This window comes from Stylophora pistillata, chromosome 1 (genome assembly GCF_964205215.1).
Source record: "Stylophora pistillata chromosome 1, jaStyPist1.2, whole genome shotgun sequence".
NCBI lineage: Eukaryota > Metazoa > Cnidaria > Anthozoa > Scleractinia > Pocilloporidae > Stylophora > Stylophora pistillata.
The window spans coordinates 56,251,766-56,272,148 of NC_142519.1; the positions used below are offsets into that span (position 1 = coordinate 56,251,766).

Consider the following 20,383-nt stretch of genomic DNA (forward strand, 5'->3'; position numbering starts at 1 on the left):
TAGGTGTTATCAACAAGGAAACAAAGCTTGTAGATTTACTGTTTAAAAAAAGTGTTACATTCTATTCAAGAAACTTAATAACGTGGAACTCGGCCAACAAGGAAAATCCTTGACGAGAAGATCTGTCGAGCGAAAGAACTATACCATGGAGCTTTTGATAACTTTCTTGTACGCTTCCCTGAGCATTATCATTACTTTCGCCAATCTGCTTGTGATCCTCTCCGTTTATTCGACGCGCGCTCTGCGAAAGGTCACCAATTATTCTCTGGTTTCGTTGGCGTTCGCTGATCTTGCTGTTGGTGTGGTTGTTCTACCTGTAAGGATACACGAAGCACAAGACCCTCACAAGTCGCAAGATTTTAGTTGGTGCCAATTTTCACTGAGTCTAACATTGCTCAGTTTGTCTGCTTCTGTGTTGAATCTTTTAATTGTTACTGTGGAGCGTTACTTTGCTATAATTCTGCCTCTTACATACTCTACTAAATTTACCGCTCGACGAATTTTTTTCGCAATAATCCTCGTCTGGTTTATTGCAATCTTAGCTTCGTTCTTGCCGTTCGTTACTTTGGGGAACATGGCAGCTCGAGAGCGCAGCCGAGAGCACAAGGTCTGTCGATTTGCAGATACAATGAGCCCGGAATATTTGACAGCTTTTTCAGCTGCCATCGTTTTAATTCCAACTTTGTTTATCACAGCCGCCTATTTGAAAATTTACCAGGCAGCGGTCAAGCTGGGAAGAAGACTGAAAGCATTACGTGTGCAGCGGGATCCAGATCGTAATATTGCGAAGGTGTTAAAGGAATCTAAAGCCGCTAGAACAGTTGGTAAGTGACTCTTTTAAAAAAACTCTTAAACGGCAGAATTTGATTTACTCGAAATCAAAACTACCTTAGTCCAAGAGCTGTTTGATCTCGAAATTAATGCTTTCAGTTTAGGTTTGCTGCATCACATTTAACTTTACAAGAATTGATTAAGCTAAATTTTAAAACAGGTTGTATTAAATTCACGCACGCCCACATCTTGCGTCAAAACTGGTTTTAAGAGCACGACGTCTGGGGAAATGTTGCCTAATTAATTTCAAGTTTGCTTTTAGTTTATGCATACATTTATCAAAGCAATTTTTCCGGGATTCAATATTAAACGAATCTACGCTGTACATCTATGTTTAATTCACTCAGTACCGATCGATCTATGTTTTGGTGCGTTTGGTTTTACGTTGGAGAAGGAAAAAAAAAGAGGATAGAAATGAATAAAATTGTATGAGACTAGGCGATTTATGTGGGGGTTTGCAGATTTCCCGCACATTTGAATCTTGTGTATTTCCGGGACTCATGGTGACCTCCAATGACTTGAGGAAACCACGTCCAATCAAGAACTTTCCACATTTTGATTTGTTTGAATGTAATCGGTGGAAGATTAAAAACTCTTAAGGACATTAAAAAGAAATTTGAAAAATTCTTGCATTTCTTTTTTCAAATTCGTTTTGTTTTGTCTTTAAGCATTGAAATCTCTTACAGCGCTACGTCTCGACAAAGCTTACAACAAATTAAGAATCTCATTTTGATGTTCTGTTCAAAATAATATTAAAGCTCTCAAAACTGTTCTCCGCCCATCAGATGATAAAATAACTTGTCAAATTCTCTCGCAGCTTGTCTTTACGAAGTCTCGAATAGAATACATCTATTAGGTCGTAGAAATATGGATATATAGTAACCCCAGGGTACAGATCAGCATATCTAACCTTATCGAAAATCCTGTAAAAGCAATAGTTTGTTTGATATCTTGTCTCCTAGAAAAGGAGATAAACGTTTAACCAAAACATCATCGGTGGAGGAGAGGGGTTGGGGCTAAATCACTATGAAAAAAAAATACTAGTATAAATGCTGTTTTGTTTTACCATGTATTTAAATTTCTAGCACTCACGTCTTAGTAGATATATTATTTTAATTTTTGCTTTGAAGAATTTAATGGAATAAATTTTGCCATCAATTTGCAACATCGGGTTACCTGCATGGAAACCTTTATTCTTTCCATTAGCCATGGACATTTAGCCACAATGGAGCCCGTCCATAACTTTATCCACGATATTTACCATGAAACGTCTGCCTTTGTGCCAGTTAGAAATTTGCAAGCGACAGGGTCAGTATGGGACCAGTCATAATCATCGCAGGGGGAGGGGGAGGGGAGATCGGATGATTTTGGTTATGTCATGATGAAATTTACCTGATCCCCTGTAAGGCTCTGTAATATTCATATGCCGCGCCTGATCAGCAGTCAATTTTCTATTATCATCTTCCCTTCCCTTGGTACTCTGTTGACGATGACTGATCCCCCCCGTCCCCCCAGATCCTCCGATGGTTAATGATTGGTCCCTAAATTTAAGGGGTTTCGTCAAGTTCTCCCGTTGTATCCACATAAGATAATTCTCAATTTCTTATTCTCTTCAATTTTTTTTATTGTCTTTTTTTTTTGTCAGGAATTGTGGTCGGAGTATTTTATCTGTGCTGGATTCCTTTTATGGTGGCAGTCATTTTGAGCGCATTCGTCGAAAATTTGATCACCCCAGTTGTAGTTCTGGTCATTTCTGTTCTTATCTATAGCAATTCCGCCATCAACCCAGTCCTCTATGGTTACCTGAATCGCGACTTCCGGTTGGCTTACAAAAGGATGTTTTCGAAACTTTCCTTACCAAAAGCATGCGCAAGAGTCCGTCTTCGCGAAAGAAATAGATGCTATGAGTTACCGGAGTTATCCACGAGTTCTCAGCAAACTCAAGGGATGTATATCAATGACAGTGCCTTGTGATTGCTTAGCGATTGCGTACCTGCCGCCATTTTGAAATCCGAAAAGACCCTGGAACGAGGTTGCGTATTTCACTGGGGAACATTCTTTAACCTGCTAAGGCGCTATGTGACATGTTTCGAGTTTCTAAGAAACTACTCCGTAAGTTTTGTCTTTATGATTCTTCGGCAGTCCATAAGGATTACCACTTGAAATGAGAACGAACGAATAACATAAACTATCTACACACGAGAAACACGCACGGCAATTTCGCCGCGTTTCGAGTTTTCTCTAAGGGAATTTTACTTTCACCCAGTATCCCGTCCCGTCTCTAAATGAAATGAGGGAAGCGTTTATAATTTAAACAGGACCCAACTTTACGGCGAGTTTTGTAGGTAATGCAGTGTAAACTCAATCCGAGTAGAGAATAGCCACTACGACGTCTACATTACTTTCTCTATGACTACTATATCGACTACTTTCGACCACAACTCCGACCACCACAAATCGCTATTAACAAAAAGCTACGCGCTCCTATCCTCAATTGGTTGTTTTGACATTACACCTGTGCTGTGTGCGATATTGTGGTCATGGTATTCATACGCGTATTACCATGTCAGTAAATACTCTGAAGCACTTAAGGTTTCAATTAGTGATTACCTTCAAATTTGAAATACAATCACAGATGTGAACCTTACGCTGAAAAAAATGGCCTTAAGTCTAATGGAGATAAAAGACTTTAAATAATGATAATTATAGAGAACATTCTCGCTTTCGAGAACCGATCAAGAAGAACCATAATTGACTATATGTTATTATGAATTACATAACACGACATTAAATTCACTTATACCTGATAAAAAAACGGTAGTCAGGGCGCCAAGAGTTGAAGATTAAGTTCAACAGGTAGGCGAATACCAACTGACCTTCATCACAGTGGCAATCATAACGTCATTATTCGGGTCCAGGCTGCGCACGGTTATTAGCCACTTGTTGATGATTTGGTGGGTTTTGCCACCCGTTGATACGGGTGACTACAGAACTCCGAAAACACAACTCCAAAAGAAATGCAACAAGAAGCGCGCTTGCTGACTGAAAATCGAGAAGACACGGTATGCAAAGGGTATTAGCGCCTCGATGGGACATTTTAAAGTCTATTTCAGCTTGCCTGGCTTATTTCAGCATTCAGCACAAGGGTTCTTAGAGTCCGTTAAAGATAAGGTAAGACTGTTAATGTCTAATGTCGCGCTTCATCAAACGCTCATCTAACTTTCTGGGTTATCATAAAATCACACGTTCACTCTATGGTTAGAGTGCTGGAACAGTGATTTTATTTTTCTTCTCGCTAGTGTGAACGATAAGTTTCCGCTCAAAAGGGCGATCCTTCTATTCTATGGTAAATATGTTCACTGTTATCTGTTGACCATATTCAGTGATGGAATATATATATTTACATAAATTGTCGAGGTTGCTTTGTAAAATTGCATTTCAGTTCGGCTCGGATAGTGGGTTTTCGTTAAAGGTAATGCCTATAGTTGAGAAAATCCTGAAACATGTGAGCCAAAAGTTAAAAAAATCTTATTGACTAAAACAACATGTATTTAATTGTTCTTTTTGACATTTGCGGATATATAAATATCTTGTTTGTTCCAAACTGTTGACTTAAAGGGCAGTCGTCATGTGTTAATAAGATCTGTCTGACTGTGTCTTTGTTGTCAGCTGCTTTGGTTTTTCAATTTATTTTCGGGGTACAACAAAACTTGTGGCAAGTTCAACTCACTGCGAGAGTTGACGCCATAAAGTGCGCAGTTCGTCTTCATATTTTGCACTTGGGCGGCGTAGTGATGCATTTAATGATACAATTTTGTATCAAGATTCACATTTTTTTGTAATTTAGGAAAAAAATCAACAAAGATTTTATTTTCCTTGCGAAATCAATGTGAATGCAACTCGAGCAAATTTTCCATTTTCTTACCCCTAGTAGGAGACGTTAATTTCCCACACACGAGATTACTGTGTCATGGATGTCCTCCCCTGGGGTGGGATGGGATGGGTGGGAAGGTGAACTAGCTCGAATGGTTCGTATGTTTCCTTGTAGTCCTTCCCCACTCGGCTACAAATCAATGCAGTGAAAATGGAATAAACTGAAATATTTAAAAAATTAATAATTTCCTGTTATTGATCAGTTTTCCCTCGTTACTCCGATTAATTAACATTAGAACACTACTCGCAATTCTTAACTATTTGCTCAGTTGCAAACTGAATTATGTCTTCGGTTTGCTCTAGATAGCATCTGTTACAGATTTGCTCAACTGTGGTGATTTGAGCAAATAAACTGAGTGTCTAAACTTATTGTCACATTGAAATAGCTGATCATTCACTTAGACAGTTAGTTAGGCATCTCGTTCATGACAATCACGCTTCCGAGTACAATTCTCACAACATGAACAGTTTTTTAAACTTTAATTTTATTTTCCATATCATTCATTCAGTTTGGTCGTAACTGACAAATCAATCCAAGTTTTGATACTTGATGGAGAGTTCGTGTGGCGGTCACCTTTTTTTTTGGGGGGGGGGGGGGGGCGGAGACATCAAATGACATTGATCATTTGTTGGTAGTCGTAAAAGGTACTTTGTGCGCTTTGAGTTTTTGCATGTTTTGCTTGGCCAATTTGGAGACGTAGAGATATCTGCAGGAGAAGAATTGTCAGCTGACATGATGAAAAGACAGAAATCAGCGACATTGATCTAAAAGGAGGTTAAAATCGTCCTGAACGCGGTTGCAAGATAAAAAATTCGTTAAGTATTAGGGTTAGTACAATGACTGGCTCAGAACCAAAAACGCGTTTTGGTTTTGCGTTCAGCGCTAATGCTGCGACTAATAATTTCACTCTTCGATTGACAAGTCATGAGGGGTGTTACCATGAGGTTTAAATCGAAAAGAGACAAAAAAAAAAAATGATGAGAAAAACTGCGAGAAAGAGAAAAATTACGGAGCAGATTGGTGGCTCCGAACGCATCCCAAAATCGCAAAAAATGTTATACTCTTTTGTTCGCTGGTGGTAGCATAATGCCTGTTATACATCGAATGCAAATATGGCGTCCAATTTGAATCGCCATTGTTCTGGACTCACTAGTCTCGTCTCCACGTGGAAATACAAAAGGATTATTACATGTGTGAGAGGCTAGTCAGTCCAGAACAATGGCAACTCAAATTGGACGCCATATTTGCATTCGGTGTATAGCACCTCACCCAATTTACCAAAGACCAGGTGTGACACCTTTTTCCTCGTGATTTCGACCCAATTTGTCAGGAATACATAAAAGTGTACAAATAGTTTAAAATTAATATTAGACTGTTCACGCCAGCATTCTTACTAACATTATTCGCCCATGATGAAGAGTGTATGTATCAGACCCAATGTTTTCGGCTTTTTAACTGTTTAGTTTGCCCCACCCCATTTTACAAAACCGAAATTTTACTGAGTTAACAGCAAAAACAGAAAACCGTAACAGCAAAAACAGAAAACTGTACTGTCATTTGATTAAAATTTATATTCTAACCGGAAAAATAGAATATTCAGGAAAAATTCTGACCTAGAATTGTAACCTAAATTCAATTCGACCTTCGTTATGGTGTAGTCGGTATACACATATTATTTTGAAAAAGCTTTTGGTCCGATGCAGATTTTTTGTTTTATTTGAAAATTTCGCTGACCTGAGAAAATCTCCTAATTTAGCTGGTACGCACGGTGGGTAGTATACTTGGGGCAGTGGTCATGCACGGAAAATTAGATTAAGAGTTTGAGAGCTGTAAATTATTGCTCATGACATCTGATGACAAATATTATACAACTGAAGCAAAGCTCGGCTTTCTCTGTGTTTAACTTTAGCCTCTAAAATATCAAAATAACTGACATTTTTGTCAAGACAATTTTTGCGCTACCAGTCGATCTAAGAAAAGCCGTTTGCCGGACTTGTTTTTGTCTTCCCGCCAATTTCATGTTGGCTGCATTATTTTTCAACCAATCACAGAGAGTTTCAGCACACCTGCTACATGCGATCGTAACGGGACGTCTTCATAGTTGATATAATTTCAACTTTTTTACTGAGCTTATTTTGGTCAGAAAATTAAAATCAACCTTTGAATAGGAAAATGAATCGCGCAACTAGACAAGTTGCACGTTGATACGAAACATTGTTCAGATTTAAATCTACTTCATAAACACTTACACGCTAGACAGTGACTTTGATTTGAAGCTTGAGTATTTTAACAAGCTATATTTAAAATTGACGTGACCACATCTTTACTTCATCATTGGGTCCGGGTGTGTTACGCCATCGTTCCCTCCTAAACAAGCTTATTTCAACTAAAAAGAGTTGTTCAAGTTGTTGTTAGGCGCTCGCTATCTCGTTAAGCTAGTTTCAACTCGTTTCTCACGACAAGAAGAGCGAAAGGACGATTGAAATCACTTACGCGCTAAGCCTATGAAGGTATTTCCACTTCTCAACAGAAAGCCAACGTTATTTAACCAATAGCTTATTCATGTGCGCATTTTACAGTCGTTGATGATTTCTTAGTTTGGGTGGAGTTTATAAACTTAACTAGGTTAGTCAATCAATACTTCAGGAAGCTGTCATATTTATTCTCAGCTTATTTAAGGACTACCTTAGGATATCTGTTTTCTTAATTCTCCGGAAATCCACTCACATGTATTTACTTGGGTTTCTACGTGAGGCCATGTACCGCGTTGTGAAAGCTCGCTATCTCGAAATTTCCTCGGGTAAAGCGAAAAATAGAACGCTCTAAAAATATGTTGATTGTGGAAACAAGGCTATAATCTATGAATTTAATTTCAGATGAACGTTATGTTAGCTGACATCATTGACGTTCTAAGATACGTACGTGTAACAAGGTTCTTATGAATTCTTCTAAAGAGCATGAAAGTAAACGAATAGTCTAGATTCATAGGGTGAGCTGATGCTTCTCATTTTTGTATTGTAATTTGAATAAGAACTGCTTGAACTTATACAATAGAGAATGTTCTGTCGCATTCGTACTATAATTTCATTAACAGAAGTTAAGGAGCACTGAACTTAAGCAGTACATAGAGATTGAGTATCTTGTTAAATATTCAATATAACAGACTTCAATTCAATTTGTCCACCGAAATATCCGTTTATTGCGTTTATGCTAACAATTAGTTTAATTTCGTGCTCTTGATCCAATTTTTTTTTCATTATTTGGCTTGTTATCCGTAAAAATAATCCGTAGGAGGGCAACAGGTCATTCCTGAAGCGCTTCAGTGCTTCAAAAAATTCAGTTCATGTTTGAAATTTCTTAATAGCGGGACTGACTTTTTCGGTTTAAAAGGGGAAGCTTCCTTTCCATGCATCCAAAATCAGAGCTTTGTTTCAAAAACGGAATCACAACCTGTCAATTCCAACAGAATCAATCTTAAAGTGATGCGGTACTTATTTCACAAACGTTCTTTCCAATATTTTTATCAGTACATCATGTTTATGCATGCTTAATCAATCAATTTTTAATTAATAAGTGACCAGCGACAAATTTTTAGGCGGCGGGAAAAAGTCCCGCCAAACAAGAACGCAGTGACGGGTAAATAGAAGAAAAATTTCCCTTGGAAATTTCGATTGGAACAGTTATAATGGTTTAGTTCCGCAGTACTTCGTAAAAATTTCCTCATCGACAGCGTGTTTTATTCGCATTTTAATTTAGTTGAACCATAAAGTTCTTCCTATATGCACAAGAGCACCACAGTTTAACAACTAAATCAAAAACTCGATTTCAAGTTACAAACCTGTATAATTGAAACCTGATTAAAACTTCAGTTTAGAATATTTTAAGGAAATTCCGTAACGAAACTTCAAATGGTAATACTCTGACCATTAACAATAAAATAAAGTCGATTTTTACAGTCTATCAACCTATCAGTTTTGAGAAAAATTGCCTTACATTGGTTGCAGTGGGTTACGAAAGTTCTGTTCTATTCTGTAGAGACTGAAATCTTGTCGAATCAAATATGTCTTAAAATTGTATGCAATCGTGATCATTGCAATATTATCATTACTAGTGTGATCGATCCTGCCTTTGTGTGGTGGTGAGAATTCATGATCAGATTCTTCCGTTCTTGGCCATCGGGAAAGGGCAAAATCAGAAAGAACTTACTCTTATAAGACACTTGTAACAATATCTTTGAACATTTAAAAATGTTCAGAGATATTGTAACAAGTGCGCTTAAAAGTACCAAACCGTTGTCCTTGCTATTACAATTTCCGAAAAACTAGTATTGATCGTGGTATTGCAAGAAAGAATTAAATCTGTAGCGTTTGTTTTCAACTACCTTCAGGTTTGGAGGGATTGGGTTTTGACAAGACCTGAACTGAATGCGATCAAATGCCATTTTAGATCACCTCATTTCTAATTAAGATAATACTTCGCTTACTGCGAGACTTGGTTAATATTCTGAGGACTCTTGTCACTTTTGAATATTGGGTAAGCAGTTCATTCAAATTTGAATATTAAACAATTGACGCCGTATTCACAACGTATGAGTGTCTCAAGTTTGGTCCACCTGACATGTTATTGCTTAATCGACTCCTTTCCTCAGGGTTTCGGGTCGCTTAGTGGTCTGGAATGCCGGTGAAGTCGATTTTCAAGCTTAGTCAAGAAGAACCTACAGTAGAGCAAGGCTTTGACGTTGTAAGCGGGTTAGTATTCTGAAATGAAACCACAAAAGGGGGAAAAGTGTGAAACCACCAAAGTTGGAAGAGGTGAGTGAAAGAAGTAATTGTAATATGTTAAAGCAAAACTTAAAATTCACCTGATGATTTGAGCTGGCAGCTATGCACATGTTTAAGATAAGTCGTTTGGAGGCTGTATTTTCTTTGATGAATTTTTGACAATATATCATTTTATTAACAACGAAAGCATGTTGATAATCACTCTTCGTTGGGATTTTTAGTCATTACTTAATAAAAACGCTGATTTAGGCGGCGTTCAGTTCCCAGTTCAGCACAAAACTGAGCGTTATTCTGGTTTCATTTCGATAAAAAAGTTAAAGTTAAAGAAGAGGAAAATGTTGATTTAAAAAAAATTATTTCAACGCGGAACTTTATTATGTAAAGTACAAAAATTCTCATGTAATTTGTCGTGTTGATTACGTCACAATGATTAATTTGAGCCATGTCAGTCTAATTTTTTCAGTGAAGTAATAATCGTTTACAGCTATGAATCATATGTAAGATATATACTTAAAAAATGCTTATATTGTTCCTATAGTTTTGAGTGACATTGCAAGTTTTCTTTTCTGCGTTAGATTCGGGAAGGGTGAAAGTCTTCGTGCGAGTGCGTCCTCCACGACCGAATGAAAACAATCGGAAAGAACAGATAGCTGTCAATGTGGAAGAACTCTCTTCGAAGGTGAGGGTAAAATGCCACTTTTTTCTTATGTACAGGTGAATATTTGAAATTGGTATCGCTCTCAATTTGTGATTGAGTTGCACACGCGTGTTATCCTCGAGTGGAGAGAGTGGCCAACCCGCGAGAACACGCGTGATCCTCCGAGGTCGACGAAATCAAGTCATTAGAAAACCACGTTTATTTCTCTAACTCGTTCGAATCCGAATCAGACAGCATAACAATCGTAAAATCATATTTAAAACAAAAATCTTGAGTTAATTAGATATTTTCGGATAATCAACCAAAGCATGTTTTGGCTAAAAATCCCCACAAAATCAGAATGAAGAGCATAACTTCATCATGCGTGTCGCAAAATGGTAAATTGGGACCAGAAGCTTGTCGTGTATACGCGACAATGACATGGATGGATTCACAACAAAAAATTTACAGTCAAAAACAAATCGCGAGACAAAAAAAACCAGTGGAGGAGATCTGGAGATGATGTTCGGCATGTGTATGGCGAGACATTTGGTCAGCGGGTAATTATTTGACGAGGCATTTGTGTCGAACCATCGCGTTCGAGGTAGTCTTTGTGATTATACAATCTTCTGTCAGTGGAAGTGGCTCTACGATCACACCATGAACGGAAAAGAAACAAATACACTGCCGGTGGTTTACATCTCGAGAAAAGAGACTTTTTGTGCGAGTCATCGTTTACACAGTGCGAAACTGAGCGACGAAGAAAATCGACTAATATTTGGGAAGTGCAATAACAAGAACGGCCACGGGCATAATTACACTGTGAAGGTGACAGTTTATGGACCAGTGAATCCCTTAAATGGCATGGTGATGAACTTGACGGACTTGAAAGCGCACATGGGTAGTGTTTTGGAACCTCTGGATCATAAAAATCTAGACTTGGACGTTCCTTACTTCAAAGATGTGTGTTCAACAGCTGAAAATATCGCTGTGTACATTTGGAATAGTTTGTCGACACGTTTGCCCAAGAGTACCTTGTTCGAAGTGAAAATTGACGAAACTGGCAAGAATTCTGCTCGTTACAGGGGTGAAATGAGCGCCCAATGTCCAGGTTGATTTATTATAAGCGTAAGGATGTTTGTCAGCGTTAAAAATAGGTGAAGACTATTCAAATCGTTATTGTTTTTTTTTTTGTTTTCAAGGGTAATCAGAACTAAATACCATCTTTTGAAATGCGTCAGCATCTTAAGATATTACTATTGCTATCAGTAGTAGATATTTCTACCCATTCTACCTATAACTATCACAGCGATTCGATCAAAACATTTCACTTTCGTTTTGATAAAATTTTTTAAAACAACTTAGATATTACACGTGCTCTTATCGGTCGATGTACATCGATTGTTGTGTTATTTTAATATCATGGAAATATGCTGGTGACGTTTCAGATTGGTAGATAATTTTGAGAGAGACTTTCAAAAAGCAATGAAGGACTTAAAAGCTATTTTTCATGGCCTCATCTGTACACCTGGGGATCGAGAAAATTTAGGAAAGGTTATGCATGCTAATGTCGATTAGGTATGTGTTTACATGACTTGGTTAAATTCTCTCAACTTACTCAGATAATCCCATGCAAATATGAAAAAGTTCCTCTTTTGCTTAAATGTTATTTAAATTTTGAAAATACGGAATTTTGTTTGGTAGTACTAATCCCTCTAAATAAGAGAAGTTCAGAAATTTCTAATAGTCACTTATTTAAACATCAGGTTGGCATAAGATTTTAAAACATCAATTAAAAAGTTACATTAAATCTTTCTAGAAAGAAAGGAAAGACTATGTTAAAAGTAACACAGTACGTGTATGTGGGGATAATGATACTTACTGAAAATTTCAACTCAGTGTATTAGAAAATGTGAAACCTGATTTGCATAATTTGTGTGCAACTTACTAAACTGGGGATGTATTATGCCTTGTCTCCTCAGAATTGGTATTATTTGGTATTTCTCAGATTTGCAATGAAACACGAGCAAAGAAGTGAATGTCTGAAATTTTATCATTACTGGCCTAAGAGAATGTTCATTATGATGAATTGGTTAAGTTAATAATTAAAAGGTTTAAAGTACTAAGGATGCTGTGACCTTAAAGTTTCCGAGTTGCACTCTGAGCCAAGTGGCCCCGGCTTGATACATATATCTTATTAACCAAGCGTGAGGGCCGTACTGGGAGAATATCAGCTCGAGGTCTTGACAGTAGGGACCTGAATGCAGTAAGGTCCGTACAAAAAAGACCGAGGGCCAATATTCTTCCAGTACGGTCCCGAGCAAGCTTGGTTAATAAGAGGTTTATTATACGACTGAAGTTCAAAGGGATACAAGTGCGGTATCATTCAGGACCATTCGGGACAGTGCCCAGTCCAATACTTAGAGAATATTGACCAGCAATAGAGCATTTTGATTGGTTGATTTTAGTTATTGGCCCTCTCACTGCCTGAGTTGTGTAATAACTGCCAGGTTATTGTCTGTTGTGTTTTTGGTGTGAGATACTTTAATCTCATAGTTCCCATCTTCTTTTTCTTTTCTCCAACCAAGTATTTATAGCTAATTGTGAACCTTTGTGAATCCTGAGAGAATTTTAGGGAATAATCTGTGATGAGCTAGCTTCTCACCTGGTAGGGGAGGGAGGGGGGTTAGGATAGTACTTATTAGCTGATTCATGTCACAGAAACCAGGTTAGCTTCAGTGAAGTAGGATTCTCGGCTTGAGTACACACTTGAACACTTTCTGCCTTACCAACAGTATGCATATTCTCTGAACTGTTCCGCATACATTTCCCAAGGTGCGGACAGGAAGAATTTGTCAAACAATTAAGAGCTTCCTTAGCTGGTGATCATTTTTCTTTATTCTCCTAACCTTAGTGTTTCATTCAGGGGTGATCTTGTTTGGAGAACTTTAAAAAAACTAGTCACTCTTAGCGGTTAAGGGGTAACTCTTACCATACAGAGAAAAAGGATGGGATGCAGGGGCGTAGCTAGGATTTTTCAAAGGGGGGGTCATAGAGGCTACTCACCAGATTGTCATGTCGACCTCCATGCCGTGCATGTTTTACTTAATGTTAAAGTTTTGGGATGAGCAGTGAGAGTCTAGTAGGCAGGCTAAGATAATGTCATGGTGTTTTCACCACCTGAATATTGTAGGTTGTTTGCTCAAAAGAAGGCCTACCAAGGGGGGTCACGGGCACCCCAGGACCCCCCTGGCTATGCCCTTGGGATGTGCTGTAGCTCATTGGCTAACACTGGATATTGAATGGAAATAATATGTGTATTGCATGGGGTCTGAACTGAAATAGAGAGCAGAGGAATGAACTTAAATAATGCCTGAAATTTGGTAAAAACATGGATGGTCTGAACCCCCACAATGAACTCACCCCTGCAAATCTGCCTCAAAATGAAAAAATAAGTTTTTACTATTTCTAGGAAAAACTTTTACTCAATAAAGTTAAAGCATCTTTTTTTTTATTTCAAAAGTGTGACACAGTTGTGCACAACAACATCCCAAATTTGGTGCATTTAGCACTTTTCTAAACAAAAGCAAAAAGGAAGAAAAATAAAAAAACAAAGAGCCTATTCCATAAGGTTTTGAAGTTAAGATAAATGCAAACTTGTTGACACCTAGACTTTCCTCTTTCAGATCCATGTCACTGATTCCAAGCATAGTTGGGAGAAGACTTTTAATTTCGACCATGTTTTCCCAAAGGAGGCTACAAACCCAGAGGTGGGATTGTTAAGATCTAGAACATGACAGTACTGACATTTTACCTTCAAAGATACAAATGGATCCAAAATGTTTTTAAAAAACTTGTTGAACTAAGCCATTAAAAAATAATATTTCCAGGTGTGCAGCACCATTAGCAGACCTCTGGTGAATGCTGCTTTGAATGGATTTAATGGAACCCTCATGGCATACGGACAGACGGGATCCGGTATGAATTTCACTTGTTATCTCCCAGAGGTGTGGCTGGGGGGGGGGGGGGGGAACCTCTATAGTACATGTGACTCCTTCCCTTTGTGAAATAATATTTCTCTTGGTCAACAACATAATTTCAAATCTAAAAGCATTCGAAGAGTCTTTTGTATAGTATAAATCTTATCTAGTGTTCGAGTTTTCATTTGGTGGCCCCAACCACCGCGTGAATATGAGCCTGCTGATACACAAGGTAGACGTGCGGTCTAAAGTTCTTCACCTAGGGTGAGCGGAATTCGTGACCATAACCAGCCCTTCTAGAAATCTTTTTTATGCCCCGGTCCTCGTTACTGAGGTGAGATATCCAATTTTCATTGTGGCTTTATCATCAATTCAGGCAAGACCCATACACTGATGGCACCTGATGGGATAACAGCTGGTGTGATTGAGAGGTGCTTTAAACGAATCACAAAGGATGATTACCATGATTACAAGGTGACAGCAGTATTGATAAGGTCACGTGGTAACTTTATAAGCCAGAGTGACCCAATGGACCAATGAGATATCGAAGACAATTAACGCGACTTGCGCAAAAGCGTGGGAAACTCCTTAGCGCGGGAATCATAGCGCGGGAATCATAGCGCGGGAAACAAAGCGCGGGAAACAAAGCGCGGGAAACACAGCATGGAAAGCATAGCTCGGGAAACAATAACATTTTTTTATTAAAAACTGGATCATTGGATAATGCAATTCAAGACTTTTTATTGGCTTAGCCATTATGGTATATCAGCCAATATACCATAATCTACAAATATGGTAAGCGTACGCGTCAGCTTAAAATCAAAAGGGAGCTAAAAAATCCAGTTTCTTCTTACAAAATAATAATTTCTTGGGGGCGTTTTTAATAAAACAATTATTCCACTCGCGCTTATTGGATATGAGATGATTCTAGCCAACTCGGCGCTACGCGCCTCGTTGGCTATCTATCATCTCATATCCAACGCGCGCTCGTGGAATAATTGTTAATTAAACAATAATTTGATAAGCCAGAGTGACCCAATGCAATGGACTAGTGTGATAACGCGACCCGAGCTAACCCCGGGAAACACATTAGACCCATTAGTCGTGATCGGTCTAAAGTCAGATAAATTTACACAAGTAACGAAAGTTGATTTCAGAATGCAGCCTAAAGCAAAAAGCTTCCAACAACATTCAGTTGACAACAGTTTGCCCCAGTGTTGGTTCGTTGCTCTAGACAATGAAAAGAGGTGCACTTGCTTAAATCAACAATGTCGATGTTACTTTGCAGGTAACAATGTCATACTTGCAAATTTACCAAGAGAAAATCTACGACCTCCTAAACTCAACGAACAAAGTCGAACTTAGCCTGAGAGAACATCCAGTCAAAGGTTTGTGGACATCCATATCAAAGAAGATACACTTTGCATGGTTCATCGCACACCCGTCTCCCTAGAATAGCCCCAATAGACTTTGAAAAGAAATTTGCAATTGAAGAGCATCGGATTTTAAGCGGAACGTTTCGAATTTTGTGTTTTTAATCCTCAGGTGTTTATGTCGAGAACCTTACCGAGTTTGTGGTACGAAGCCCCTCAGAAGTATTGCATCTGTTAGCTGTGGGAAAGAAGAGACTTATATTTGCTGAAACTAAGATGAACAGAAACTCAAGCAGGTACCACTCACCTTGATGTCCATTCCTCCGTCGAGTCACAAGAGTCAATAGATGTATCTTTTGATCGGGTTATCAACTCGTACACAAAATTTTTCAAAAGTGTACAATTTAAAGTTTAAAAATTTCTTCAAGTCGAAAGGTTTTATTTCAGTCCAAGTTGAGTGATTTTACAGAGCCGTCGATGATAAAATGAGAGATCTTTAAAATAAAGCGACTGCCCTCGGTCTTTTTAGACCTGTAAGTGGTTTGTGGACATACATATCAAAAAAGATACACTTTGCATGTTTGCATGGGGCTTAACATTAGGCATGAGTTTGCCGACGGAAAAGCCGGCTCATGGTAGATTTAGGTATGAGCTTTAATGGCAGTGAAAGATAGCATAGGGCAGAAGCTTTTTTGTATATCTACTTAATTTGTTCTACATTAGTGGTATCACTAGTCGGTTTAAGATGACGACACCTCGCATGAGTACCAAAAGAGGTTTCTTTCTGCTCTCAGGTCCCACTCTGTTTGTCAGTTGACGATTGAAAGGACTCTCAACAAGAACAAGATGAACGCAGAGGGAATTGCTAAACATGGTAAGATTGAATTCTCATCCATGTACGATAAGACAAAGATGATGGGATCACTACTTTAAGACCTGTAATCACCAATGCAGCTTTTTTTTTGACTAATCATAATTAATGAGTCCAAGAGACTGTTCAAGAAAGAACTCGTTTTGGTTTATATTTAAAGCTTTGCGTACATCGAAGTATGGATGTAGGTGGAAAGTTGAGAGATTTGCTCTCAGCTTTGCCTCGAGTAGCTCTTAGACTTCTCAAGCACTGTCCAATCCTACCGCGTGCATCCAAACCTCGATATAAAAACCCTATGCATGAACCAATTTTAGAGAACACAACGAAGGCGTAAGGTTTTACACTAGTTAGAAAGTATGCAAAATCATGATAGTCAAACAAAACGAAATCTCTGCCACTTTCAAGGCTATATTGAAAATAAATGATATACAAACAATTGAAAAAAATGTTTTTTTTTAGGTGCAAACGGACGAGATTCTCGGGATGGTCTGGTACCGAGTAAGAGTAGCAGTGATCATGAGGTTTGTAATTGACCGAAAGGAATGATTCTTGGTCCACATTTCATGGTTACTTGAATAGAACGCATTTTGCTTTATTATCTGTTTTTAAACAGGATTCAGGAGAAGATTTAGATGCTGGGGCGAGCGAAGAGGTAGGACTGTTAACTTGAATTAATATCTGCTTAGAAGAAAATGTAAGTGATTTAACTTGTAACGCCGCCGGAAATTTCTATTGCAATGACTTTAGTCACGATAGAAAAATTACCAGAATCGTGTACCTGATAGTTAGTTCTAGAATTAATTTTACACAACATATCCATGAGAACATGTAATATTTTGCAATTTTTTTTCTTCTTTTTGCAAGCATAACTCCTACAGATTCTTTACTAAAATCAGAATTTTATAATTTGTTCAGAATGATAACGCAGAAGACGAGTCGCTCGCCAAAATGGTGGCCTTTGATGACGATGTGCTTATTAGAGGACGAATATATTTGTATGTACACTACAGTACCGCAATGTAACATTTGACTTATATAGTACTAATTACTAAGTGGAAGAATAACTTGAACTGACACATCTCTGTGAAAATCGCATTGGTTCTTCTCACGTCACTCTGTGACTCCCGCCATTTTCTCAAACAATCAAGACCTGAAACCTGTAAAGACTTTTTCATTCCCATTGTAGAATAAATGGTGGACTTGTTCTGTTAAATCCGATAACGTGTTTCAATCTGTACAATGTGACTTGTATGATCTGACTCGTACACCCGACTCGAAATTATTAGACCTGGTTTGAAAGATTTGTAGATTGGACGGAAAACGTGACAAAAAACGAAACGCCAACAACAGACCAAAACATATGGTATATGCCATAATATGCACGCGCAATCTAAACCCATTACCTCGCGGGTAGGAAAGAGCCAGATGTGACGTATTGCAACCAAAACGCATTTCCCCGCGTTTTTGGCTGTTTTCTTTAGGTTCTTAGTGTCTCTTTCTGGTATCTATGATTCATTTCTTTTGGCTTTGATTGGCTATCACGATAACCCCTTACCACACTGAATAAAAAAGCACTCCATATTGCTTATTGAGTCAATAACACATTGTTGCGCGTTTAGGTGCGACTTAGCCGGAAGTGAGCGACTCAAGAAAACCCAAGCGGAGGGAGAAAGACTTAGTGAAGCTCAACATATTAACTTGTCTCTACTTGAGTTAGGGTGAGGATTTCCTTGTTTATTTAGCTCATTAATTCAGTGTAAGAACTTTCCATGTAAGCGTGTTAGCCAAAGTTGTTTTAGCCCGCGATTTTGATCAGAGGTGTTGCTTTACAAGGTTACGTGATCCATAACGATAATGAACGTGGAACTTTTGAAATGTTCGTACTTCTCTCGACTTGGCTAGGAAGATATTCGATTCTGCCCCGATAGGGAAGATCTTCCAGTGAAAAGGGAAGCAACCTTCACTCTTATTTGACCCATTCTGTTCTAAATGAGATTCTTTTATGATAAACTTAAAGCTTTAGCAGGTTTTATCCCACCGTAATTGTTCGTAGGAATGTTATCCAGGCGTTGGCAGAAGGGAAGAAGACCCACGTTCCGTTCCGGAATTCTACTCTAACAAGGCTGCTTCAAGAAAGTTTGGGTGGAAACTGCAAAACAAGTTTAGTGGTAGGTATTAAATCAAAGGAAATGATGGAATCGTGCGACGTTAGACGAAACCGTCCGAAAATACACGGGAACCTACTTTATTAATATATGCTACTCTGACTGGGAATCACTCAAGCGTCCTTGTGTTCCGTTCTTTATGCAAGTAAGTAAGCGATGGCAGGACGGATAGACACACAAGCACTGTCTGCAATTTCAAATGAAATTCTTTCTCGATCATATTATGGTTTACAAATCATGGCTAAAACAAAAACACATTTTCTTTAAACCGTAAGACTGAAATGACGCGCTCGTTAAATATACTGTTAATGATTGTGTTAGGTGTGTGTTTCTCCAACCATGGGTGATGTTAGTGAGACTAAAAGCACTTTGTTCTTTGGATCCCGAGCAATGAAGATCACAAATACTGCTTACGTTAACGTTGAGGTAAGAGTCATCTTAAAAAGAACCATATGCATTGGTGTATTTTCCGTTTAGACAAGTGCAAATTGCTGATTAGAGCTTGCCACGTCAACTATATCATGCAATGGAACGTGGTTACGAATGAAGGAGAATATGTTTGTTTGGTACATACTTATATGTTCGTGCCATTTAGAAGCCCTTTAGCTTGTCTCCCTAGTTTAGTGTATTTAAGTTTCCCCTCCTAGTTTTTTGTAAAGATTAAGTGACTTTTCGGAAGTCAAATCTAAAATTACAGATTTACAGATGGGGAGGAGATCGTGGGAAACTTTCTGAAGACTTGCGTTGCGTGGCTCTCTCTCGGGCAAATTTTTCCCTACTCAGTATCAAGCCCCGATAGACAAGCTGCTGAATGATGTATCTTCTCAGTACTTTATGACATCTCTCAATGTCTTTCCATGCTCGTCACAACAGATCTTTACTCTCTAGAGACGTAACGTAACGTCATTCTCTATTTTTACTTTCAATCGCGCCGATGCAGAGCTTTCTTGACTTCTTTTCCCTATTAAATTTTGTATTGTAGGTTGATTACAAGAGACTTAGTGAAGATCTTTCAAAGATTGTGGATAGGAGAGGTAAATCAGAAAACATTTATCTAACTTCAACCAGTTCCCCATTTAGAAAAATACTCCCTCCTCATTCAGCACAATTTAATTGTGTGGATTTTTAATGAGTAGTGCACGGGCACCGTGGTACACAGAGATGAGTGTTTTGTGCCCCGTGGTACAAATGAATCAATGAACCAATCATTGGCACTCAAGATGGCTCAAGGTATCGCACAATCTCTTCTCTGATTGGCTGTGTACCACAGAACCCCATATGCCACTCAAATAGGAAAAACTTTTTCGTGAGGATACTAGTAATGAATAGATAATAGTTACGAGTACTTAAAAATGTAACATTAAAGGTGAGAAAGATGATCATTTCCTGACTGAAATCGTCTTCTTTAAGAAAAAGATCTTGAAGATCTAAAGCAAACGTTTGAGACAAGGATAGAGCGACTTAAACACGAGGCGGAGAGGACTGTGACAAATGCCATGGCAGAGGCAGACAGAGTGGTGGCATCTGTGAAGAGTCTCTACGAAAATGAGGTGGACAACACTATAAATTTTTAATTTTTGGATCACTGTTGTTTTCCGAATAGTTTGAAAAACTGGAAATGCAAAGCGCAAAGCTGGACTCTTTGCAACCTCAATGTTTCGTAAACTTGTTCATAAAGCTGGAAATAACGTGAACTGATAACTAATTCAGTTTTGATGGCCTCCAGATTTTAAAGGAGCTATGTCACTTCCTAATCCATGTCAATCTTCCAATCCTTCAATCTTCCTGCTTGTTTTTGGTCACTCCCTTGT

The 20,383-nt window shown here is 38.3% G+C and overlaps 2 protein-coding genes and 1 long non-coding RNA gene across 4 annotated transcripts in view; 2 read left to right on the forward strand and 1 right to left on the reverse strand.

Annotated features, from left to right (window-relative positions):
• On the reverse strand, positions 1-3,694 carry LOC148743238 (uncharacterized). Its single transcript, XR_015992052.1, has 2 exons — positions 3,635-3,694; positions 1-314 (listed from the first exon to the last, which is right to left on the reverse strand). It is a non-coding gene; the product is annotated as an uncharacterized LOC148743238 (long non-coding RNA).
• Positions 146-4,473, forward strand: LOC111331121 (octopamine receptor beta-1R). The gene is made up of 2 exons (XM_022936173.2): positions 146-824; positions 2,477-4,473. Exons 1-2 carry the CDS (start codon positions 146-148, stop codon positions 2,803-2,805), a joined length of 1,008 nt encoding a protein of 335 aa, XP_022791908.2. The 3' UTR covers positions 2,806-4,473.
• LOC111331136 (uncharacterized) overlaps positions 2,832-20,383 on the forward strand; it is a 27,629-nt gene continuing 10,077 nt past the window's right edge. Inside the window, exons 1-17 of one of the 2 annotated variants that reach the window (XM_022936194.2) lie at positions 2,832-4,002; positions 9,414-9,576; positions 10,122-10,225; positions 13,870-13,953; positions 14,074-14,161; positions 14,540-14,637; positions 15,452-15,551; positions 15,709-15,832; positions 16,331-16,410; positions 16,867-16,928; positions 17,021-17,059; positions 17,323-17,402; positions 18,027-18,125; positions 18,461-18,575; positions 18,894-18,998; positions 19,555-19,606; positions 19,983-20,122. In XM_022936194.2, coding sequence (XP_022791929.2) covers positions 9,528-9,576; positions 10,122-10,225; positions 13,870-13,953; positions 14,074-14,161; positions 14,540-14,637; positions 15,452-15,551; positions 15,709-15,832; positions 16,331-16,410; positions 16,867-16,928; positions 17,021-17,059; positions 17,323-17,402; positions 18,027-18,125; positions 18,461-18,575; positions 18,894-18,998; positions 19,555-19,606; positions 19,983-20,122 — 1,419 coding nt within the window. In that variant the 5' untranslated portion in view covers positions 2,832-4,002; positions 9,414-9,527. Of the gene's footprint in view, positions 4,003-7,155; positions 7,276-9,413; positions 9,577-10,121; positions 10,226-13,869; positions 13,954-14,073; positions 14,162-14,539; positions 14,638-15,451; positions 15,552-15,708; positions 15,833-16,330; positions 16,411-16,866; positions 16,929-17,020; positions 17,060-17,322; positions 17,403-18,026; positions 18,126-18,460; positions 18,576-18,893; positions 18,999-19,554; positions 19,607-19,982; positions 20,123-20,383 lie in introns of those variants that run through there. The other variant, XM_088734322.1, reaches the window with a different exon arrangement.